General features: G+C 36.9%; 1 protein-coding gene across 14 annotated transcripts in view; it reads left to right on the top strand.

Moving 5' to 3' along the window:
* Positions 1-2,134: 2,134 nt before the first annotated feature.
* Positions 2,135-27,197, top strand: part of Arms (Ankyrin repeat-rich membrane spanning) — a 59,924-nt gene continuing 34,861 nt past the window's right edge. For 4 of the 14 annotated variants that reach the window (XM_074087783.1, XM_074087782.1, XM_074087781.1 and 1 more), the window contains exon 1: positions 26,520-27,191. In XM_074087783.1, the coding sequence (XP_073943884.1) occupies positions 26,697-27,191 (495 nt within the window). In that variant the 5' untranslated portion in view covers positions 26,520-26,696. The other 10 variants (XM_074087787.1, XM_074087786.1, XM_074087780.1 and 7 more) reach the window with 9 other exon arrangements.

Raw genomic sequence — 27,197 nt, 5'->3', positions numbered from 1 at the left:
GTTATTGTTGGAATTTACATAGATGGCATGCTATTTGAGGAGTAGATTGTACGGGCTTTCAGGTTTCAAGAACAATTTTGTAATTGGACAACGGTTTTCCTATAGTTTACCTTGCCAAAGTGCATAAAGTAAAAAAAAAAGGTTGATGAATTTTTAACATTTTTTTTCTATTTATAGTATATTTCCATTGGATTTTATCGAAGGAAAAAATATTATACGTAATTGGACACTTGTTTATTATATATAAAAAATACTTCAACAAAAATAACTTTGTTGTTTACAAATGTAATTAAACAGTCAAAATCAACAAACTTTTATATTTAGTACGCTAAAACATAGCCAAATGAGACTAAATTAACTCAACAAATCTTAAAAAACTAGTTTTTTCAATCTCAAAATTCAAGGTAAAGTTTAGTAAAAAGTTGGTACAATCACTATATATTTTCTAAAAGGTACCTTATCGTCGGTGGTAAAATATTTAGTGATTAATTTTAATAGTCTTAATTTAAGAACACTGTAGTATTAAAACTCTTACCAAAAACCTATAATTTTGTCTCAACACACTAAATGATTAACGTATTTGAAAAGGTACCTTATTGTCGGTCGTAAAATGTTTAGTGACATCGTTAAGAATAAGATCTAAAAAAATGCTTTTGATTTGTAGTTGTAACTATTAATCGTTATTATTATTACTATAAATCAACCTCTAAAGACCAGCAGGTGGTAGGACCTTGTGCAAGGTCCGCCCGGATTGCTACCACCATCTTGCTCGCTAATCCTGCCGTGAATAGCAGTGCTTGCAATGCTGTGTTTCGGCGTGGAGAGTAAGACAGCCGGTGAAATTACTGGCATTTGAGGTATCCTAGGTTGGCAACGCATCTGCAATCCCCCTGGTGTTGCAGGTGTCTAAGGGCGGTGGTAATCTCTTACCATCAGGTGACCCACTTGCTCGTTTGCCATCCAGTCGAATAAAAAAAAGACAAATTTGCGTAAATCGTCAATAAGGGCCTTATCACACTAGCGATTCGTGGGAGAGTTGAAAGCGAGGCAAGCGAGGCGCTGCGAGCGTATAACGATTTCGCCGCAAGCGCGCAACGATGTCGCTGCTGCGAGCGCATGGCGAGTTCCCTGCTTTAGCGCCAAAAACGCCATATTGTAGACTTTCGTATAATAAATAGGGCGTCTTCGGCGCTAACGCAGCGAACTCGCAGCGACATCGTTGCGCGCTCGCGGCGATATCGTTTCATGCTCGCGGTGAAATCGTTACGCGCTCGAAGCGAACTCGCTGCGCGCTCACCTCGCTTTCAACTCGCCCGCAAATCGCTAGTGTAATAAGAGCCTAACTGGCTACCGCTTAAGGGTGGCCAGTTATTGATGATTTACCTTACTCTAATTAAACGCAATTTATGATGATTCTTGACGTTTTTTACGCGCCGACAAGCACCGCAATGGGCCCGCGTAGTTCCCAATGCCCAAGCTCTCTCATTCTGAGAGGAGGCCTGTGCCCAGCAGTGGGACGTATAGGCTAGGATGATGATGATGATGATGACGCGCCGACAAAGTACCGACGTCCGACACGTCTTCCAAACCGATACTGAGCGCACAGAAAGCATTCAAGAGCGGCACCGACAATAAGGTACCTTTCTTACTGAACTTTAAGGGATGTTTTAACTCATAAAAAATCGATTTAAAAACTTGTGTCTCTGTCAAATTAAAATTTAGACCCTGCTTATTAATATAGAGTAAAAAAAGAAAAAATGATTTTTTTCGACATTTTACTTCAAGCGCGATCTCGGAAACTAGAACTGACAACAAGGTACCTTTTACCAGATAACGCCACATATATAACTAAAGTTAACTTGCAAATGTAATTCTAATATCTGTTATTCTTGTATTTGTGAAGTTTGTTTTTGGAAATTTGCGGGAAATTTTGTAGTATTGTTATGACAACTCTGAATGTAAACAGAGGGCCTACTCCGAAGTTTAAAAATCGAAATTCGTATTTTACCGTCTTTCTCGCTCTCGTATTAAATAGTGTAAGTGTCAGAAGGACCGCACGACACGAACTTCGAGTTTCATAGTAGCCCTGCTGTCAATTCTTGGAATGGAATGGACTACCCATGGACTACCGTGGCGTAGTACCGTACCGAGTGAGTTGACTACCAACCAACCAAAATAAAGTCAGCATCGTATAGTTATAGTTTGTGTCAGACAACCTAAAAAGTCAATGTTACATGTACGAGAGAGCCCTAACATTTATCGAATTATGTATTTACAATAATCATTGTATGTTTTGAAACAGTCGGCAATATGATAATGTAGTAAAATGGAACAGTGATCGCCAGTCTTCATTTACATTTCAGGTGAGCTGTTCTTTCACTCAGTTTTATCGTTTATTTATGTAATTCGTAAAAGCAAAACTGGCCTATTCTGTTTTCAAAAAAACCAATGCTATACTGTACAACTTGAAATAATTTCATGAATTATGTGTACAAGTGCTTGTAATTTAGATATGTATAATATTTACTTGGAAAAAACAATAGTTAGTAGTATTCCTTGGATAGTGTAATTAAATAATTAAATTAAAGTTTAGTAACTTGCTAATTGGAGACGATTTGTAAATAATTAATTATCCCACATTTTTTTAAACATAATCGCATTACTCTGCAATTATTACCATTCTCCCAATAATCTAAGATGTTTATGGAATTTAGAAGCTAGATTTTCCTCCAGTTATAGTACAAAACAAAGGATAAGATGAGTAATGTTAAAATACATGTTTCTTTGTTCAACCATTTGATTTGTGATTTCGAATGCTAATTTTCCTTATAAATTGTAAAATAATTAATGATCTTATTAGTGCCCACAAGTACAGGAGGACAATTGTGTTTAATTGCTAGATGGAATACCATAACTATTTGCAGAACTGCTAACCTGTGAGTTATCATATAGGTCAATTACAGAATTATGCTATCATAAACTAGGTTATACCTACATGTAGGTAGGTACTAGGTACACAAGGTTAAGGCCACTAATTAGGGCTGTAGGTATCAGAGATAATGAAACATTAAATGATTGCTAACACAATGTGTAATAGGACCACAAACATTACCATTTAAAAAAGTTTATTTTACAATAAGCCTATGTCCTCAAAAAATTCAATTAGTCTATTAGTTACATTACCAGTACCTATTAATTATACTGTCAGAAATAAGCAGAGGGTCGGTGGATGGTTGTAGCGCGCCATGGAAGAGGCCTAGTCCAGCAGTGGACTGCTGTAGGCTGATGGTGATGATGATTATTTAAAATGGTGAAGATATAGCCAGTTAAAGTTCTGCATGATGGACAACCCTTTTCCAGGCCCTGCTAATTTAGGTTAGCTACTACAAAATTAATCAGTTATGTTGCTTACATATGAGGGATTAATTTAAAAACAATTATGTTTTTTAAATGACTTCAATTGATTTTGTACCACATCGTAAATGTAGCAAGGTTGAATATTTGTGTACATTTATATGGTCACTATATGCACTATGCCTGGAAAAGGGTTAATAGAATATTATTTTATTTTCTCAGAAAACTACCCAATTAGAAGATAGTTGATTTTTCAATATAATCTGTTCAGTTTGGTTGGCTATATTACATATTATAAGAAATATAATATCCTATTACTTGCCATTACGAATGATTTATTATATATTACCTAGATAATTTACAAGATTGTTTACACTGATTTTAATTTTTAACTAATTACGTAACACAAAATTCAAGTCCTACAAATTTCTAAATTTTAATTTGACCACTCTGTTGTAGGTCTGTTTCAAAATACCTACAAAATGCAGGACATCTCAGCTCAAGAGTCAATAGATTTAAGATTATATTCAGTATGATCAAATATTTTTAATTTCCACTGTATGTATGTACTTTCTGTATTTTCTCAGTCTGTATGTAACAGGCCTGGGTTGTACATATTTAGTTTAAACTAAGTAGCCCATAATATTAATAAAGCTTAATGAATAACAAGACAGAGTAACTAATTAGAAATAGGTACTTAACACAGTTCTTTAATCTACCATAACATTTATTTTATTACAATGCCTTGTTTTGCACTTAAAACATAATTCCATTTATTGGATTGGAGAGGCCACTTCAACAGGTCATTTGTAGTGAGATAAAGATAGCATGCATACAGGAATTACCTCTAATCATATATAGACGTCTATAGTTTCGGTGTGTCTAATAATTCTTGGTTAATACCAGCTGGTCGACTAACCGGCCGGTGGTCGCACAAGTCGTTGTTTTGACGTCGGCGGCCCGAGGCGCCCACGTGCCGGCCGCCGCGCCGCAGTCTGTCTCCGCTCGGGCGCCAGTCGTGCCGCACGTGCCACGAACCGCGATGTTATCAATCGGAATAGTTAAAGTTACAAGTGAATTCAAAACAACACCATGAAGAAACAGGATTCTCAGTGTAGTTTGGGACGGGGAAGGGGCTCGAGGGCGTCGCGGCTGATCTCCGACAGCATATCCTCCGATGAAGGCCCGGAGACCGAGCGTCTGCTGGCCGCGCAGCTGCCCGCGGCCATTGTGGCGGCAGGTCCTCGCCGCCAGTCCCTCACGGCTCCGCCATCGCCGACCGACTCCCGCAAAAAAGTTGTCACGCGACACCACAACTATATGAACCACCTGCACCACCTCATCCACTGGAGAGACATCTGGGGAGGAGAGCCTCACAAAGGTCAAGAGGTACAGAGGTTAATGCACTTTCCAACTGTTCAGTCAACTCGTGAACGACGCCTGATGCCCGTTTGCATGGTCTTGTTGTACCTGAGTACACATTGTTGTTTTTGGTTTTGGTATCGAGTTGACATAAGTAATATCGTTTGTTACTGGGTCGTTCTATCTGCTCCGCCACCTAAAAACGTGTTGTCTCTGCTCCAATCCAACCGTCATTAAATCATAGTTTGTTTTTCATCATGCCTTGTGTTTATTTTAAAATTACACCTGATACGGAAAGGCTCGTTATTTCTTGTAGCAAAGCATGGGTAGGTTTTTGTATCGTATTAAGTGCTCGTGGTAGGTATTTACTGAACTGAGTGATTGTCCTTGGCTTCGTTCCACGTTGATAATAATGTCAAAAAAGCGGGGTCAATCTTAATTATCGTAAGATTTCTCTATGACCTTGCGACATAAGTTTCGTGCAATTGGATAGATTCGACGCGTGTATGGTTTCTATTTCGAGATTCCAAAACAATGAGCTGCTACTTTGAGAACCCTTCCGTCTTTGGCAGATTTGTACGTCACAATACCGATTGCACTTCGCATTACATTGTTTGTAACTTACAATTTGAAACGTCTTTAGAGCGTACCGTATTGTTACGCTAATGAGGCTTCTTATACTATAAAATATGTCTTTGTAATACTTATTACAGAATCGACTGTAAACAAAGAAAAAATCTTTATTGTACAGTCAACGTCATAATTCATAAATAAGTGATCACTTTAGTACCTTGTCACTTTAACGTCATGTTTGCAAAGCTATACGAAATCATGTAACGACTGAAAGCGACAAGGTACAAAAGTGATCACTTATTGTGAGACGTTGGATGTACGTACCTACGTAACGTATCAGTTGTTTTACCTATTACCTCGCCCCTTTTAAATAAACAATTAAATTTATGTACCTACTATCTGTTACCATCACCGTCATTATTATTACCTAGCTACCGCAGTTTCACTGCACGTGTAAGGGTAAATGCACCGGTCTGTTTTACCATTCACTGCATCACTTATTTTATGATTGAAAATCTAATCTGTCTCGCATTATATGATACCTACGCGTGGAGACCTACGAGTACAACTGCCGCGGATGTGTGGCCGATTAACCGGATATTTTTACACCATACAGGCAAACAATCATTGAAGTTTCAGTCTCAATTATTAAAATGGACGGATGTAGTTATAAATTAGCGTGCGGCATCATTGACCCGCATTATTAAATGCTAGGATACAAACAAAGCATTGCGTGGTGTAATCGCATGCAGCTGTGCTGCTCGACACATGTATGACACGAGACCGACAAATTACAAGAATAAGCTGTGGGTACACAATTTAATTCAGCCAATTCAATCCCATGCGGCAGCGCGTAACGCTTGAAGAGGCGCTCCTTCATACTATTGTCATAAATTCAGCTTTATTCCTTTATGAAAGGTCCTTGCATGTTTGAAGCTCTATTTAACATATGCATGTACCTACACCTGCATAAAAATGTGTTAGTTCTTTTAGACGTTTGAATGACGATCAATTATTCAAAAACCGGCCAAGAGCGTGTCACACGCCCAAAATAGTGTTCCGTAGCCATTACGAAAAAAATAAATAACATTTTTCTAAGGATTTCATATATTGTACGGAATATTCCAAGTTTAGGTATATTTTATGCCTTAGGCTGCTATTTACTCCTAAACTACTAATAATAATTCTTAAGAAGACTTAACCGTTATAGTTTTCCTTGTAAGCCTGATAAACTTACTACTATCCTGATTTTTTTCAAATTTTTCCATCCACCGGTTTAGATTTTAGAGGGGGAGGGGGGACGCTCGATTTTAATGAAAATTGCACTTAAAGTTAAAAATTTTGCAAACAAATCACTGAATCGAAAAATGGTGTTAGCAACCCCCTAATGGTTTTAAAAGACCTATCCAACAATACCCCAGACTACAAGCTTGGATCAGAAAAAAAAATCACCCCCACCTTATGTCTGTCACTTTGTCGCAAAAAAAAAAAATATATATTGTACCATTTTGTCTGCATAGTTTACATATATATTCGTGCAAAATTACAGCTTTCTAGCATTGATAGTCCCTGAGCAAAGCCGCGGACGGACAGACAGACAGACATGGCGAAACTATAAGGGTTCCGTTTTTGCCATCTTGGCTACGGAACCCTAAAAAGTACGTTATAATTTTTCGTTAAGTAATTACACCAGTTTCCGAATTATCAATGTAGGTATAGACTAAACCAATTCCATAAAAATCGATCAAGTCTTTTCGGTCACAAATATTTTTGACCCGAGAATTTTTTACGTATATTTATTTTATTTATTTATTTAGGTTTGCCAACAGGTAACATACCGTAAAACATGCAGTACAAACATAGGTATAACAATTGGAAGAGTATTTACCCAATTACAGGCAAACACAGCATGCAGTTTAAACATAAGCAGATCGCTTATTAATGCTGACTTATACTTAACTTATTATATACTTATACTATAAGTTAGGAACTTAGGAAACAATATATAGCATATTACTTAATTTTAAACAATAGCCAACGAATTAAAAGAAATAAACACCAAGCATTCAAAAGAGAAGAAGAAGCAAAACTATGTTTCTGTAGTTCTTTTAATTGTTCAAAGGTTATATCAGATATAATAGTAGATTGTACAACAAGAGCATAGAACGAGCTATTTTACCCGAGACGTTCATATAGCCATCCGAGCCGGTACGACGAGGGTGGATAGACACGTGGAGGGGAAAATGGCAATTGGCTTCTGTCACGCCTCCTGACTCGTGCTGAGGCACCGACTTCAAACTAGTGCCTAGATTAAGGTTAAATGAAAAAGGTTTATTATTTTTTGCTTTTCAGTTTTTTCGGCTGTTTAATTTATTCGTTAAATATTTCGTGAGGATAACATAATTTTAATTCTTATCCCAATTTGGAAGCTTTCATGAGCTATGCGGGATTAGTTGGTTTTTCTACGAAGATAGCGATGATGTAACCCTCCAGGCTTTATTGTACACTTGAGATTTGCAATTACTCGGAACTATGCGTTCTAATATTTTTATTACTAGATAGTCATAAGGAGTAAATTTCGTCGCCACGCCACTATCGGGACACCTTGCCTCGTTGGTTGCAACTTTGCAGCTTGGAGTGGTATCAACTGTAATGCTTTTCATTGATTAATAAACAAACAAATAAACCTTGTCTAGGTATACCTAACTATACGTACTTACCTAAATGTTTTTTCACTTCTCATGCTCGTAAAGTTGGTGTTTATGCTGGATCTAGGCGACATGAAATGACTTTTTATGCTCTAATGCCTAAAGTAAAATCTTCGTCTAAGACGAACGCAATCAGGTATCAACAGCCATAAAGAAAAAAAAAACTACATATTTTTTTAATAATTTTTAATTTTATATAAAACTAAAAATCAATCAAAATAAAACTAAAAAATAAACAATTAGATAACAATGCATGAAAAATAAAAGGTAGGTAGGTACACAGAAAGTGAACAATTAAATAGTTTCCATTGTTGCTATTTCATTTCCTCGCAATATTTCTAAGTCTTATCAGCTGAGTGTTAAACTCGAGCATTAAACCCAGTTTCCCCTCGACGTGTCTATTCACTCTCGCCGTACCGGCTAGCTATATGAACGCCTTGGGTAAAAAGGCTCGTTTTATGCTCTAGTTGTACTATCTACCATTATTACATAACTGGAGAGTCTGCAATTTGACCTTCTATATTATAGAATCTATAATGATTATTGGATTCCGTATCCGAAGGGTAACAAACGAAACACTCTGCCGAAAAGTGTCGCTGCAGTGTCGGTTTATTTGTTTGAGTAATCGTAAGTTAATTAATACAAAAGGTCGCAGTGCCGCAGTAGGGTAGTTAAAGCAACGTAAATTCAAGGCTTATATATTATATTATGTACCTATCTTAATATTATTTTTAGCGGCTTTATTTGGCGCGTGTAACCAAGAGATGCAGGTTCTAATCCCGTCCGGCGCACCCGAAAATCTTTTTCCTTTAAAAAAGTACCTGGACAGCCGAGCCTCACTCAGGCTAAAACTCCAAAATACAGGTGATTTTCCCAGAGACCAAGCAACATCTATTGTTCCTCGCCGAAATCTCCCACACAGGAGTAGTAGAATTGCTCGTTATAGGTTAAATTAGATGTCTTATTCGGAGAGCATTTAATATTAGTAACATCACTGTTATATTCTTGTGAGGTACTGACATGTTTTAATTATGTTGATCGTTACACCATCTTAAATTGTTTGCCAAACGCATTGGCACGTTGTTAACATTGATGTAGTATTCGAACAGTCACTCAAACGGAACACGTATCATCGTCTGTACTGAAACAATGACAATGAACATTAATTGTATGTAGATGACTTCATCATGTCAGCCGAAAGTCGTTCTAGTGCTTTCCGCATCCAACGCGATCCCGCGATCTTAACCAGATCGTGGCTCCATCTTGTTTGAGGTCTACCGACAGCTCATCTCCCGGTCCGTGGACGCCATTCGAGAACCTTTTGACCCCATCGGCCATCAGTCCTGCGAGCAATGTGCCCCGCCCACTGTCACTTCAGTTTCGCAATTCATCGGGCTATGTCGGTAACCTTAGTTCTACTTCGGATATCATCATTTCTGATTCAGATAATCTGTAGATGACTTGTTTTAATCCAACGTCATGAAGATACAAGGTTACCCTAATCTGGTAATTAAAAGATGAGGCGTTAATCGAATTCGTAAATAAAATAGTGAGGTCTGTCGTGTTCGTGTTATCTATCATACTTATACTTTTAACTTTAAAGATCGCCCCCCAGTTAGACGCTTACGTCTTCATGCTTCATTTGGTACGCGGATATTTACATTATAGTCCACAAAAGTACGTGAAGCTACTTTACTTATTATAGAGGTAAACGTACTACCGAGCCAAAAAAAATATGGACGCAATCAAAAGTTTGACTCACACGCTAGTTGTTTTTCTAATTCAATTTGATACGAATCCCACTATAATATTATAAACGCGAAAGTTTGTGAGTCTGTTTGTTTGTTTGTTACTTCATCACTTCCGAGCCGCTGAACTGATTTAAATGAAATTCAGTATATTAAATAGTTTGAGTCCCGTGGAAGGACATAGGATATAGTTTTTATCCCAGAAAATTTCATGGTTCCCGCGGGATAGCGTAACGGCTTGTACTAAATAATTAAAGTTAAATTGAATCTTGGCGTGATTTCAGTTATCTCAGAAGAAGCCTTACATTTTTTACTTGCTTTTGTACTGTTTTAATTAGCGGATGTCGAAAAAAAGTATCGATTGGAATTCTAGACATCCTTGACTTTGTTGACCTTTTTACATTGTTACCTTCGTGTTGATATTATTTAGGAATTGTAATAAAATCCCTAAAAGCTTTTAGCGTACCTACTTAAGCATACCGTTGGCAAATGGCACAGCATTGTTATTGTTACTTAGTACTTTTTGTTTCACATACAACCTAACTAAATGACGATAATTGGCTGTCATGATAACAACATTTGTAAAGTTATAAAAAGATAATCATACGAATGTGTTATTATTTTTTTATGTACTTACTCTTAACTCTTATCTATTTGTTGTGAAGTTCTGTGTAAATTCTTATATATCATTTTATGATATCATTTTTGAGACTGTCAAAATTGTCATAATATTGTCATTCTAGCCCGGCTTAGGTAATTTTGATACTTCTGCTGTTTATAAAAAATAAATAAATTATTTTTTGTTTAATTCAACATCCTACCATCCTCAGAATGCCAAATGTTATAAGATCATGTTAGAATTAAAGTTTTAGAAGATATAATAGTTTTGCCATGTCCGTCTGTCTGTCTGTCTGTCTGTCCGTCCGTGGCTTTGCTCAGGGGCTATCAATGCTAGAAAGCTGTAATTTTGCACGGATATATATGTATACTATGCCGACAAAATGGTACTTACAATAAAAAAAATTTTTTTTTTTTTCTCATCCAACCTTGTAGTGTGGGGTATCGTTGGATAGGTCTTTTTAAAATCATTAGGGGGTTGCTAAAACGATTTTTCGATTCAGTGATTTGTTTGCAGAATATTCAACTTTAAAATGCAAATTTTCATTAAAATCGAGCGTACCCCCCTCCCCTCTAAATTCTAAACCAGTGGGTGGAAAAATTTGAAAAAATTCAGAATGGTAGTAAGTATATCGACCTTTCAAGGAAAACTATAACGGCTAAGTTTGCTTGAGAATTATTAGTAGTTTAAGAGTAAATAGCAGCCTAAGGTATAAAATATACCTAAACTTGGAAGATTCCGTATAAAATACGAAAGCCTTAGAAAAATATTACTTACTTTTTTTCGTAATGGCTACGGAACCCTATTCTGGGCGTTCACGCTCTTGGCCTGTTTTTTTATTTAAATTTGCCGCGGTTTCTCGTGGACTGCTTTCGCTGACCAGAGTCTAGTTGTTTGATAAACGCGTCAACCAAGGCCAAGGTTTTGTAGCCTAGACAAATTTACGCAGTGACTACATGCGGCGTCTCCCCTTAGGGTGGACGTCCATTAGTGTTATAGTTTTATAAGCAGAGCAAAAAAAGCTAATGATATCCTTTCTTGTGCGGATCTCATGCAGCTCAGTGATTTCATTGGTAGGTATAGCAAACTTGCAAAGTCGCTTTATAATGGAGACAGAGGGCTGCTTGTTAAAGGAATTTAAAGTAGGCCCTAGAGCTCAAGAGTAAAAACTGAATTAAAATATAATTTGTTATGATAATTTTAATTACTTAGTCATATTCGAATCACGGATGTGATCTGACTGGAAATGATTTATTAAGCCTGTGCCAAAAAACGTGTCTATCTGGATCGAGAATATAGGTATATCATGCGTGCAATAACTTTGTAATCGAAACGTTTTCAACTCGTATGATAAGATCGATCGCTCGACAGAGATGATAGATCACAGAGACGTGCAATACCTACATCCTTTTCGTGATAACGTCTGTCGGAGTTTCGTTCCATTTCCTATTGATTATCGATCTGTTGACACACGAAAGCTGTTTTGTATGTGAATGTCGTTCCAAGCTCCAGGTACGCTTCAAGGTTTCTAACCAGAAGAACGCTATTATGCTATGTAGTTATTTTTTATCAGATACTAAACTCAATTTAGGCAGTTGTAATTCTTTGTTTGCCTGAAAGATGACGTGTTCACATGACCACAAGGTACAATAATTCGGAGAAATAGGCGCGCTGTTATTCGTCATCCAGTTATTCGCATTTGTTACTCGTAAAAGTTACGACCGTGAATCGAAGCCGTGAATGTAATCATAAATGCTTAACATCCTAATACAGTGGTTTATTGCATCTCACAAACATTTGATCTCAAAGTTAAAGGCAAACAATTGGGTAGGTATGAAGCGTTTGTAATGAAACCCAGTTCATTTTATTTAAGTATCATGTCCCGTCGTCGTGCGTGACCCTATTAGCATTGGTATGCAGTGTGCATTTTGCACCCGACCTCAGGGCATAATTTCATGCCTAAGTGTCAGATCAGATAAGTCCGTGGGTAAGGGGTAGGTAAGGTTAGTAACTACACTATCTGAAGTGCGGTAGGTACAGTTAGAATTTTCGTTCTTGCGTGTGCAAATTGACTGTGCCGTCACCCAGGTATTGACAAATGATGTGATTTGAATAGATTGATAAGATAGCAATAATGCGTTGCAACATGGAATGTTTGACTATTGTTTACTCAAACGAGTTAACAATATGTAATTTAGTATTATGACGTCGTTTTCACACTTTCTTCGATGTTTTTCGATTTCCTAAAAACGTTGGTAATAGATACTTAAATACATGGTTGGGTTAGTTTAACTCAGAAGTTCCCAAACTTTTTTTTCGTAGACCGTTTTCAAAGTTTTGCCGTTTTCGATAGACCCCGTGCTGCTTAATTTCTATTATATTCCCAAAACTCCTAAAACCCCAATTTTAATTCACGCTAACGTGGACCCCGTCTGGTCTCTCGTGGACCGCTTTGGGAACCTATCCCTTGTAAATGTTTGTCTGTGCTAATGAACTAAAAATAACTACTTTTTCATGATTTTTTAAAAATTGTATTTTACATGGGTCGATTTTCAAAGTGCCCGTCGTCAAAGGGGCGACTAATCTTAACCCTTTACCAGGCGAAGGGATATATTCCTCCCACATATTATATCGGTTACCGTAGTCAGATTTTAATTCCAAACCTCCTACAAAATATTATGTCGATCCCTGAAAATAGTATTTTATTATCTTCATTCACAACACGCTTCTAAATCGCGTAATATATCTTTGGCAGCCGTTTAGATTCACTTGAACTCTAATTTCAGTAAACTACGGAGAAATTGGAACACTTTCCTTAATTTCTATGAAACAGAAGTACATAGATCGAACAATTTTTTGATATTTTATAGATTTTGAGTAGGGAATGTAATCTTAAACATTGCTAAATATTCATGCCTTTTTGTGTATGACCAAAATTAGGATGTGGGTTGACATTATCCCATGGCCTTATTAGAGTTTAACTGTGCGGGAGCTATTCTTCCCATGGCCCGGTAACTTGTCTTGTCGTGTCATAAAAACTCGCGTAAGTAATAAAACTGTTTTTGTGTTCAACCTAGAGGGAATTCATGTACCTAGCTGTAAAATCTCCTTTTAAAGACTTTCCCTGAAGAATAAGATGTGGGAGGAATATATCCCTTCGCCTGATCAAGAATATAATAAGACAAAATCGAGTATGACAGTTAATTACTTAGACAGGCGATGGGATAACCGTAACCCACATTTTTATTTCTGGTTTAAAGGGACATCTCCGACTTTCGTAAATACATTTTTTACAAGGCGTTAAATACGGTTGTAACAGTATATATATAAAGTACGTATGAAGACACGCTAGTTCTAAGGGGCCTGGTAAAGGGTTAATCAAACATACCGATGAAAAACCTATTACAGTTGAATTAACTTAAACATCTGTTCAAATATTCTAGATTAATTTAAAAACATTTATTTTGTGAGGTAAATTCGTATGTAGAATATAGTATGCATTTGCGTTGTTAATAGAAATCATATCAATCAAAGGAGGAATTCTAGCAGTCACGCGCGATGTAGTCAATCGATCAATTGTACCTACATCTGACTCAATGAAACTCCATTAATATTTATGTAAGCATTACTCGTATGTAAGAATTACATGTAGGTACTTATCGATATTATCACTATCGTATCGTAGCTATCTCATATGAAAGGAAAGGTAAAAGAAATATCTGAATCAAGAGTACCTAATAACTAAGTGTAACTCGGAGCCCTGCTTCAAGATGCTATGTTGTTATTTTAGACCACACATTATTTCCAAGTTTTTGTGTGATCTACAACTAAAGAACCATTTTTATAAGGCTTAAAAAAAGAGATTATCAATTCGACCCTTATGTATGTAGTTTTTGCATATGTTAGTCTTACAAGCTTTTAAACAATTGTGCCAAAGGCCGTAGCAGGATAAGGGAAAATAAAAAATGCCCTTTATGATTAAGAGCTGGTTTTTTTTTCTGTAGTTGCTTACATCTAGTAGTACAATTGTGCAAAGTTTTGTTGAAAAATTCCCAGTGATTCAGCCGGAAAAAAATAAAATCCGTATTCATGAAATATGACTTTTCTCAAAAAGTATTGAACTTTATATAATGCCGTCTTTTTTCATTTTGGTTAACTAAATAGTATATATTTTTTTAATAGGAATTTTTCAACAAATTTTTGCACAATTGTACTACTAGATGTGGGTAGCTATAGAAAAAAAACAGCTCTTAGTCATAAAAGGGCATTTTTTCTTCCCTTATCCTGCTACGGCCTTTCATAAGCGTAAATATGTTTTATCCATTTGCCCGGATATATTTAAAAAATCTTTTTTAGTTGAACTAGAAATCCACGTAATGGGGAACAGTGCAGGTTTCATCAAAATCAGCAGTATGCCCCCTGCTTCTAAAAGGCGACCGCTAAGAGCATTATATTCATAATGCATTATTTATGTTACACGTTTGTATTTGCGCTACCGAATTGCATGTGTGTGTGTGCCATATTTGACTTAATCGATTCAAGAAATTCAAAGCAAATTGACTGACAGACGGGCAGATAAGCACACGAGTGGTCCTAATAAGGATCCCGCTTTTACATATTGAGATAAGGAACACTGTGTTACGTACTACGTACTCAATAGTTGTCTTATTATTATTATGTCTTAAGTTTTATACTCATACTTACACTGTCTTACAGCCTTTTGTTAGAATCGGAAATAACCTGCCCCTAAATAAATAGTATTTTAACCCTTTTTTAGTGAGGTCGAATATTGGTCCACATTTATGTGTTTGCTATATGCACTATGCATGGAAAAGGGTTAAAGAAATATTTAAACCAGAATAGTGGGCAATTCATTCTAATGAATTTAATGAATTCGGATCTATCCGGGAGTTGAATTGTAATACCGGGATTTTACTAAATCGTCACTACTTTGAAAAAATCTCGTATCTAAAATCAATAATGTCAACAAAATTGAACCTTGACATAATGATCGTCAAGTTCACTCAGAAGAATTATCTATTTTGAGGTACGAGTTTTTTTAAAAGTAGTGACGAAATTCTAGGACCCCTCAATTGAAATTTCGAGATTTTATCCCGATCCCATGGAAATATCAGGATAAAAAGTAGCCTATGTGTGATTTCACACGTCCAGCTATCGACACACCAAATTACATCAAAATCCGTCCACCTGTTGTCGTGTGAAAGAGTAACAAACATACACGCAATCTTTCGCATTTCTAATATTAGTAGAATAGATATTAGTAGGTACAGATATTTCATAACAGTATTACTTTTTGCAATGATTGGGACAAGAAGACCTAATGGATCTTAAGTGTTAACGTTTATTTTTATAATGATTAATTGATCTGCCAAGGAAGTGTTTGCACCAATTAATATAAAGGTATACCAATTCATACTCAAAGTCACACGACATTACGATTACTAATTGCTCCTTGAGAAATATTCTTCGTATCTCAGCTAAGAGATAAATACCAGTCTACCCGTTAATTTTGTAGTTTGCATCGACCTCTTTAGCAAAGGTTAGTTGGACTTTACCGCTAGATAATAAAGTGAAAAAACGTATAACTTTGTATTCGACTGAACCTAGTTATTTTACATCAGGTTATTGGTTCAGTGAATCGTGATATAACAGAAAACATTCAGAAAACATGTAGATATTTATGCAGAAATATACTAATTAAGAAAAGTTACGGTTTTGTTTCATAAGTTCACATTTTAAATCCTTTTGAGAGTCCTTACTCTTAGTTCTGTAACTTTTTCTTCAGTTCTGTTCTCTTTTACTCAGTTCTGTAAATCTGTTACCTATTTAAATTTGGCCTCATGGCCTCGTAGTAGACACCTTCAATAAATCGTCTAGCAATACCATTTTACATCATAATAAACTTTAAACCGTCCAGTTTTTTTATGCAGTCTATATCTTTGTAGCTCGGTGGCTCTCTGCTCCTCAACAACAGCAACGTTTTATCACACTGGCATTCACTTATGAAGTCCGTGACTCAGTAATTAGCAATGAATTGTTTTACTTTTAATTGTCTCTTACTAGCTAGCTGCAGCAAAGTCATGTAACATAAATTTTCGTTTCATTTAAAATTTTCCTTATAAAGTAATATCTACAATATGTAGGTAGGTACAATGCGGCTCTTCCAAGAGGTCCTACAGAATTTTTTGCATGTTCCGGCATTTGTATTTCCCTTGGAAGACATGAGACTGTGGCTCGTCTGAAACATTGTCTCCGTGACTAATGATTAAGTATAAATTAATTAGCCGGTCGGTTATATTATATTATTGAGGGCTATTGTGATGTTAATGTTAATGTAATGACTTACAGGTATTGTGCTTTGATTGGCTTAACTAAGCCTTCTTTCCCTCTTTTAAGAACACACCAGCTGATTTCTCCCGTTCGAAGAAACAGACTAATTTTCTGGGTAATTCTCACTTATTGCATTTTGATTTCTGAGTAAAATAAGGTGCATTCCGATGGCAGTCGTATTGTGTTTCGCTAAATTTTCTCTTTGGTTAGAAGCATTGTTTCACTTGATGGCATAGAACGAAATTATATTTACTGAAGTACTATACTTCGCGGGAGTATTTTTAGATCTCAGACCCTTCTATAGGCTAGCACGGACGACTGCGTCTCATGACTAGGGATGGATGCCATAGCCATATCTCATCTTTTGAATCTGTTCTTCGAATCTTTATAAATCAACTCACTTATCAATAATTAACAACTTTAGTATCTACATCGAACTAGCAATGATCGTATCGCGATCTTATACAATAATTTTCTTTATAAAAGATGATTTTATTGCTATGATCGTGGAAGATAAACGAGTTTCAAAAATAGTAATTTTCTCTTTTAAATGAAACAGATTTCTAATTAGTGCCAACTTACCAAGGATAGTTAGAAAAATTACTTTTTAAAACTTAGCTTTTGTTGGCGTACATATGTAAATTGTTTACGTCTAATGTCACAACTCATCTACTTATTCTTTATAATCATTCGACTATTTTTTGATGTGATCATCCTGACGAGTAAATACTCGTCAGACCAAATGGTCCAACTAGATATTACATGTAAATCAATCGATTCAAAAATCTGAGATCGTACCTATTTGAAAAGATTGTTTTTAATCGGGCATCCCTACTCATGACCTCACACAGTTACGAAACGTTTGCCCACGTCCTTCTAGCCATCCCTTCTTTGGTGAACCTAGTTATATCTAGACATAGATGGCAGCAGCTTGTTTGTCAAATACCTGTGGCCTCGGTATGAAATTAGAAGGTTACAGGACTATAAAGTCTGCATTCAGAAGGTACCTTCATCAATTAAATTATAGTTTTCCTGTCTGTACTATAGGTACTTTGTGGGAAGACGATTTGTATTTGCTGTGCGTTAATTATTTCCAACGTATGCAGCATAGGCTAGCGTATTTACATATGTTGTAATATTTATATTTATGCTAGTTGTTGTTCTGATAAGTAAGTTAGTTTTATATCATTCAAAATAGCTGACAGACTAAATACTGGCAGGTGTTTTGGTGCTTAAAAATGAATGAGGCCACTTTCTTTGCTATAGTTCATAGTTGCAAACACCTGCTAGGTATCTCTATATTTTATTTGCGTAATTTTCGTTAGTAAAAAGAAGACTTAGAACTATTATTACGAAGTTCTGTCTAGGCTTATTTACATCCGTCAAACTTTTGAGAAATTAGTTTTTAGAAACGTTTTTTAGGGTTCAAAGTCAAAATATCTTTATTCAATTTAGGCTATACAAGCACTTATGAATGTCAAAAAAATCTACCACCGGTTCGGAAAAACCTCTGTTGAGAAGAATCCGGCAAGAAACTCAACGAGGTATTTTTTTAAACAGATTTACAATGTTACTAAATGATATCTACTTCCAAAGGGTGCCAACGGAACCCTATTACTGAGACTCCGCTGTCTGTCTGTCTGTCCGTCCGTCTGTCACAGGGCTCTATCTCTTGAGTCGTAATAGACACTTGAATTTTTCACAGTTTGTGTATTACTCTGGCCGCTACAACAACAAATACTAAAAACAGGTAAACAGAATAAAATAAATATTTAAGAGGGGCTCCCCTCCCATACAATAAACGTGATTGTTTTTTTTTTTTGCCGTTTTTTTGTTTAATATTAATAACGACAACAGGTAGGCGCTTGAAATAATATCCAAAGAATCTTTAGTTGTATAATCACTTTAAAAATAAATAATTAAATTAAATTAAATAAATATATAAGAGGGGCTCCCATACAAACAACATGATATTATTGCCGTTTTTTGCTAATGTCTAATTTTGTATAGACGTACGGAAACCTTCGTGCGCGAGTTCGACCCGCATTTACCAGCTCGGTTCTTGGTAAAAAAACCCTCTGTTGTCCAGAAAGAAAATCTTTTAACGTATCGAATGGTGAAATAGAAAGTGCTCAACCGTAAAATGCTGGTATTGTCTCTTTCAAAACCAGATTTAACAATAAATTATCATGTTATACAAAATGTAATGACACAATGATTATTCTTATCACTGATCGCAAGCCGTCAGTTAAGGTGCCGTTCATTGCCGACATATTAATGGAAAAATCACCTACTTTGGTACTAGCTAGTTTATACTCCAGCTGTACTGACTCTGTCTGACATCTCAGTCTCGTCTGCCAAACAGGGCTCTAGTTTAAAACTCTGTAATTGGAGGTCAAGTAATAGACACGTGAATTTTTCACAGTATAATTGTGTATTTATCGCTTGATGGTCCGCTACAACCACACAACATACTCTACCAATCCACTGGTGGAGCAAAACAGAATACTATAATAAATTATAGATTTAAGATTGTGGGGCTAACCACCCACCTGACCCTATACTTAAATATTTGAACGTTTTTTTAAAATGAAAGCATTGGTTTTATTTATTTTTGCCGCTTTTGAAATTTTTTTTTGATTTTCAATAGGTTTTACTTTAGGATAACGACATATTAATATTTAATTGGCAAAAAATTGGTAAGCTAATATTTTGTTACCACTTAAAGTTCCTTCGATAGGGCTTCTTTAAGTTCACTGTTAAAAATAAATGTTTAATTTATGTACGTTATTTATTTGTTTCGTTTCTTAAAATTAAAAAAATTCATGAACATAAATCAAGATTAATTTTTTTTTCAGCATTTTACGGGGCTCCTTTGAATAACTAACGATTCACACATGATATGTATGCTGGCAAGACGTCTTTTTTCGGCTAATGTACTAATAGGTGGCTGCTATTGTGATATATATGGTACGGAAACCTTCGTGCGCGAGTTCGACCCGCATTTGGCCGGTTTTAGTACTTATTTTTATTTTTTGTTCGTGTTATAGCACACTTGTGCTTTAAATCGTATGTCTGCGGCTTAGCTAAGACTCTAAGGGCCTGTTTCCCACTCATTGATAAATTTTAGGTGTCAGATAGGTATGGTGTGTTGCCGTTTCTTTTTGTCCAAATAAACAGAGAACAGCATCACTTTTATTTGTCAAATAAAATTTATCAATGAGTGGTGAAATAGGCTCTAAACACCAGAAAGCTGTCATTTGGCATGGGTACTTATATTTATAATAATCACGCTAACAGCGTTACAATCCTCAAGGGTGGAGATGAATTGTTTCACGTTTTTCTCAGGAGGTCATCATATACCTGTCTTTCAAATATGTAGATACTAGGTATATAGGTATAAACCATAATAAAGGAAATAGATATGAAGCTATAAAGTAATTAATTATCTTTGTTAGTTTCAGGTGTCCCAAAACTGTAATGTACGCTTGCAAGTATAAGCCGATCAAAATTTAATATTGCGTTTTTGGCTCATTATTATTTATTTAGTAAGGAACAATACACTGCGCATGGACCGACCGACGACCGACACATATTCGGTTTCGCTCGAACTATTATGTTAAAACTAGAGCTTCATTACCACTCGTTCATTGTAGATTCGTCTTGCTTTCTTCAATGATATTTCAAAAACCACATGACTTGATGGTATGAGGAAAGTGGCTGCATTTATTCTCGCATTCTGTTTTAAGCAATCTTACTGCCATCTGTATTTTCTGTGTAAAATTACGGTAGAGTGACACGACAGTTGAGCAGTGTTCACGTTGCGCGAGCGCACGCCGCAGCTAACTGTCCGTCCTCGGCAGTTTACGATGTTTTCAAAAGATGGCGCTAGTAGTTTGATTGTAAAACTTTCAAATATAATTTTCTCTGTTTTTGTTCCAGATGAGTTACAAAATTTATGTTACAAAATAGTTATTTAGTAAAGTTGCATAAGAAATGACTGAATCACGTGACTTATTTATTTTGTACAGAAAACTTAGTTAAATTAATCACATAAATTAAAAAATCAGATATTTGGAATGAATTCTACTTTTTACAGGATGTGAAGGGAAATACTCATAGTTTGTATCGAACGTAAACAACAAAGTAGCGTAACGTGTAGCTCCACAAACATACCGATAACTCAGATAAGGCCCCAACATTATTTAATACCGTTTACTTCAATCAAATCTTATCAATAAACTCAGTCCAGCTTGAGTTTCATTCGAGGTGGATTACTTTCTGTACTTATTTATACCCGTGATTTTTTTATTAAAAAATCTACCCGCGCTTAAATAGCTTCAATTGTGGCTGTGCCTATCGTTTACTCGTAAAATACAAAGCGGAGTCGTGTATTAATTCAAACCTAATGCTGATATGGCGTACGATGAATTGTAAAAAAAATATAAAACCTGATAGTACTGTGGGGAATGTGGTGAAGGGGGATCAAGTGCAAGTGCGTCGCTGTCATGTCTTCCGAGATTCGGAGCTCCGTAGAGCCTCGGGCGTCTACCTCCAGGACGGCGGCGGAGCGCCGGCCACTCATGATCACCTTGGGAATCCCACGGACTTACGGCAGCGTGTTCCCATACTACAAGTTCCTTAAGGACACCCTCAGCGAGTCCGTGTTTAGCGATCAGGTATTGACAAAATACACAATTAGCGTTATTGGCTCATGCTAAATTGGGTAGGGGCTGGCGTCGCGTAATTATATAGAAAGGTTAACCAACAATTCCAACGTGGCGTGGCTTGTGTGTTTTTAATTCATTTGGACTGTAATATCGTTCAGCGAGTTGCGGTTGCAAAGTTTTTAACCAACATCAAAACATTGAAGCAGTTCCTTTTACAAGGTTATGGGCGCAACTGGCCACCGAAGGAAGATGAATAAAAAATTAAGTAAGTTCATATGCCCCTGTAGGAATCTTGAAAAATCTACGCTATGACGCGGAAAATCTACCTTTTAAGTGTCTAGCTTCAGTGATTTGTGCGTTGCCTGTCGTTAAATCAGTCACGATACGTTTTATAGATGTAGATGGCAAAAGTTGTTTGGCATTTTAGTGGATTTCAGATCCGTCGTGTCGTTGGCTCAGCTGGTTTATTAACCTTTGTGGTATACGCAGACGCATTTTATCTGTAGGTTTGTTATATTGCCTTGATTATTTTTATTGCACAATTTATGAGTTTTATGCTTTGATATCTTCTGAAAAATTATTTCCGTTTGCCTTGACGCATATCATATCACGCTAATATTTATAAATAAATTATAAATGTGAAATTTTGTATGTCTGTTAGTTTGTTTGTTTGTTTATACGTTTTCACGAGTAAACCACCGAACCTATTTAGATAAAACTCATACAGATAGAGTCCCGGGGTAGACAAAGGGTAGTTTTTATCTCGCAAAATTGCATATTCCCGCGGGATAGCGATAAACGAATTCTACGCTGGCGGAGTCGCGGGCAATACCTAGTAGGATTATAATTAGCACCGTCTATTATTTGATTGATATGTGACTTACAAAACAAGTTACACACACAACATCCACAACATCACACAACACACAACACCACAGTGTGCCCTGTAAAATATTGTCGCACCTACTTTTTACATATTTACTAGCCCGCGGCTTCGTCCGCGTAGAAGTATGAAAAATAGTTTACGTCCTAACTTAGACCTACCGAATATACACAAAAATAAAAATCGGCCAAGCCGTTTCGAAGGAGCTTGGTCACAAACATTGTATATTATATCTTAATATATAAAAATGAATCCCTATTTCCCTTGGTCACGGCATCACGCGTGAACGGCTGGACCGATTTTACTAATTCCTTTTTTTGTTGTGTCAGGACAAGGTTCTTATAAAATTAGATTTAGAAAATATAAAAAAAACTACATCGGGGGCGTAGCCGCGGGCACCAGCTAGTTAGATATAAAATTATATCTTACACTGGGGTCTGAGGCTATTGGCAATCAGGGTCTCGCATAAGAACCCATGTAGTATAGACCCATTAAACTTTTGCATTTCACGTCAACATCAAAATACACTTTGTTTTTCTTAATTTCCGTTAACTTCGATAGACGGCTCAGTTCATTGATAGGTGCCTGATGTAAAAAAAAAGTAATACTACACATACAACAAATACAGTACATACAAACTAATACAAGTATTAACTTGCACTGCGACTCCACAAACACACAAAACAACGATAGCGAAAGCTTTAAACATTATACAGTGTAAATTGTATTAATCATGATCAATACAATTATTCATATATATATATAATATATATATATATATACTAAATACCTGTATATTAAAATTACTCCTTGTTGAAGGTAACATTTTTAAAATTCTATTGTTATATATGTGACTTAAAAACACTTTAGCTACAGACTTTGAAAAACCCTCATGATTAATACAATTTACACTGTTATAATGTTTAAAGCTTTCGAAATTTTCACTTATAAATAAAATACCACAAGCGGGACTTATCACGCTAACTAAACACACGAGTGATACTTACCTCGACGTTTCGACCACATTACAGTAGACTGAAGTGACCAAGTCCCGTTTGTGGTATTTTAATTATTTACACTGTTTTACTGCACTTAATTAGGTATCTTAAGTATTGAATGTGTTTTAAACAGTAAGGGTTAGGCCACTAGTATTTTATTAAAGAAGTTACCTTCACTTGACCTATTGAGTTCTTTTAAGGGGCTTTCATCGGTTTTTGACAAGTTTTGAATCGTATCTCCTACTTTTGCACTACAGATTAAATTATAAGTCAAACGGCTATCGGTTCTCCAATCTTTTATCTCCATTTTTGTCTACCGGATTTTGAAAAAAACGAATACTTAATTTTGTATGATTTTTTTAAACATTGTCTAAACACTTATTTCGTGTCTCTATTGACGTGAAAGATCTAACATATACGAAATCTACATATTTGGGTTCGTCTTTGACGGCTCTAAAAACTGGTCGAGGGTTTTAATTTGAAATTTATTAACACAAAAGTTATGGACAGAAAACCAGTTTTTTGGCATAAAATTGTTCAACTTTGATGCCAAATGCATGGGCCACAGATGGGATATGACATGACAATCGACAGATTGTCCGTGTCATATCGACGTCGGTGGTCTATGCCAATGCAAATTGTAAGAGGTTAGTGTTTTTAATGTTTTGTTATTTTAGTTGCATTGTGTTTTTTTTTGTTTGTCAGTAATTAGTTTTGTATTTTGATTTTATTGCTTTTTGTTTTATTTTCTACGTAATTTTGCGCCTTCCGTGAAGTCGCCAAGCGGTCACAGCGGAAGACCAGCGTTGGCCTAAACGGCCAACACTATGCTGAGCTGGGACCGCTTCGCGATATCGCATATTGTTTTATTTTTATTAATGTATAAAAAAAAAATTATATATATCTCGAAGACCTTTGAACTTTGATATATGAACTTGGAAGTAAATATGGGATACTATATTGCTTAAAGCCGTTGTTGTTAATATAATAAGCTACAAAAAACATTAGAAAACTAAGGAATTCAGATCGCAGGTCATTGGGGCATGGGATCCCCTTAAAGTTAACGAATTCAAAAATAACACAGTGTATGCCCGCTTAGGATTCATACACTTTGTACAAAGAATTAAAGGGCCTCGTTAAGATGCAGATGTCAGGCTGCAGTTAGGTATTCGTAGGGCCATTTATTTTATCTTGGTGACGTGTTTGGATTGTTGGCTGTCTACTGAGCTGCAGAATCGCGGTCCACGCTCTGTCCGGGTAATAAAGACAGATGGGCAGCTGATTGATTGATCGTTGAAAGCTTCACCTAAAATAGTAGCAGTGATTGTTTAGTTTGGTTACACTGCCACTCGATTGTGTTTTCTGTACTGCTTACTATGTGTTGGTGTTCAATAAAGATTCATTGTACTCGTATTATACTGTACGGACTTTAAGGGGCTGTTTCACCATCCATTGATTAGTGTTAACTGACGGTTAAATGTGATCCTGTCTCCGTCTATTCGATCAAAACAAATAGAGACGGCATTACATTTAACCGTCAGTTAACACTAATCAATGGATGGTGAAACAGCCCCTTAATATGATAGTACTCACGCAACAAACTGAACGTGTTTTTTAAGTTATTTGGATTTGTGTTTAACTCATATAATAACGCAATCCTTAATGACTTTGAATACCTATGAACGTATAAATATACATAAGGTCATTAAATATTTTATGACCTATTCCTATTTTCATAATAACCTGAGTATAGACAGACCTTGATAATATAGCCACTACGAGTGGTTATTCCTAACGGCAAATGTAAACTTCTTTATCATTTTCACAGTTTATAGTGCATGGTGTAACATTGGCACAAAATCGTAATTCTTGCGTTATCTAGCAAATCTTTTTGTTTATAGAACAACGGCATTATCCTAATATTAACCGAGAGAAGTTAATCTTTAATACACAGTCAGCACCTGATATAAGAGTATCTCCGGGAGCGGGCAATCATTAATTTGAAAGATCGAAGAACGATAAGTTAGATTTCGTATATTTTTCCTTTAGTCGAATCTGATGGTGATTTGTGAAGATGTTACGTGCGGCGTCGTTTATAAGGGCCTATGGGCAGGTATGTTGTGCAGGAAATTGGTCTTTATTGAAGTTATTATGTTGCTTATTTGATGTTCCTAAACTTGTGTCTTGTGTACAACATTATTTTTTGCCGGATTGGCCGCGCGACCCGGCGTGAGCTCGACTGGAAGGAATCCTGTAACCCCGTTATTCTTTTTACTCTCGTTATGTTGCGGATCTTCACCTGAGCTTAGCCAAGGTTATTTCATAACTTTATTATTGATTTAACTAACCACAAGTGTCGACGTTATGTGCATGGTTTGTTGCAATTAAAATCTATGGAAAATCCCGTATCTCTCTATTTGCGGTATTTATATCTTTATTGATCGTTCTTGGTTTTTTTGCGTAGCTATTTCTCTTAAACCACTTCCATTCAATTAAAATGAACGGTCACATAAGCACACGGTCTCAAACCTTCCACAACTTTTTACAAGCTTTTTATTGTTTGTAAGTTTGAAAGTCGTGGGTGTCAAAATTTGTAAACAATTTCGATCCCTTTCTGATGTACGGCTGAGCTGAAATTTGGCATGTTTATGTAAATCAAGTGACGATACAACAAACTGCTAGTGAAATTTTGGCGTTCCGGCTGTTATCGTTTCCGCAGGATAGAACTCTTCGACAGTTAATGGCATCGAATTGAAATAGTACTGTTAATTTTTTTTAGTAGCTAATTACTATTTGATATTGTGTGTACCTTCTTGTAAGAAGATAAAAGAAAAACACAATTGTCGTGTTTTTGTTTTAAAACATTTAAAAAAAAACTTTGAATGCGCGACAATAACAAAAATCTAATCAAGGAATTTTGTAACTATCTTTTTATCGAGCACTAAATATCCTTGAGCGGAGGTGGTAATTTTGTTCATGGTTAAGGATAAATGCGACATTTATTCCTAAGTCGCTACGTTGGATAAATACGTCATAAATACTAATGCGAACGTGAGATACGATTTTAAGAATGCGTTAGTTAGGCGGCGGGGAGCGCTGTCCGGCGCGGCTCGGGCGCCGGCCGCGCACAGTGCTCCCGGCCGCCGCGCGATATGTTGCCCCCCGAGCGCTCGGCGCATCGCACCGCCTCCGCGATCATCAAGCGGCTCTCCTTACGCACTTACAGCTCCTACTCCTTAGTACGTATGCGCTTGCATTCATTCATCGCGGCCGCCTACCGCGTGCCGCCCGCCCTGCGCCACGGCGCGACGCAAATAGTGACCGCCCCCTCGCGTCACGCGTGCTCCTCGTAACGCGGCCCAGTCACCACTCTCACGCATTTGTCACAGGAGGCCGTGAACACTCGTCTTATTATGCTGGGCGAGACATCATGTCCCATCCGCCGCGCCTTCCGCTCCCCAAGACCGGTGATAACGAGTACGTCCATATACGAAGCCTCGTTGCGAATATACACAAGCCGAAGAATGTGTCGCGACCTCCGGTGGGGCCGGTCATATCGGTCGAAACGGAATCGAAACTGGCTGTGGTGCGAGAGTCTCCTGTGTCGTCGGATTCGGATCGGAGCAGAGCTGGTTCGGAGAGGTCCGATGTTTCTGCGGAAGAGGTGACGCCGGGGCAGCGCATGAAGAGTAACAGCATCGCGGCACTTGGGGCAACGCTGGTCCCGCCGGAGCCGAAGCGGCGGCGTGCGTCGTTCCTGCACCTGCACATCGGCGGGGTCGGCGAGCATGCGGGCCCTCTCTCGGCCGGCGCGCACCTCAGCGTGCCGCGCTTCACGGTCACGGCGCCGCCCGGCGAGCAGCGCCGCGTCAGCCACGGCTTCTCAGCATTCCACGGTTTCGCTCTTCGTCGACATTCTAACACGGTCTGC

This window comes from Choristoneura fumiferana, chromosome 5 (assembly GCF_025370935.1).
Source record: "Choristoneura fumiferana chromosome 5, NRCan_CFum_1, whole genome shotgun sequence".
Classification (NCBI taxonomy): domain Eukaryota; kingdom Metazoa; phylum Arthropoda; class Insecta; order Lepidoptera; family Tortricidae; genus Choristoneura; species Choristoneura fumiferana.
Note: the sequence above shows the minus strand (reverse complement) of the source record. Positions and strands in the feature narration are given on the sequence as shown.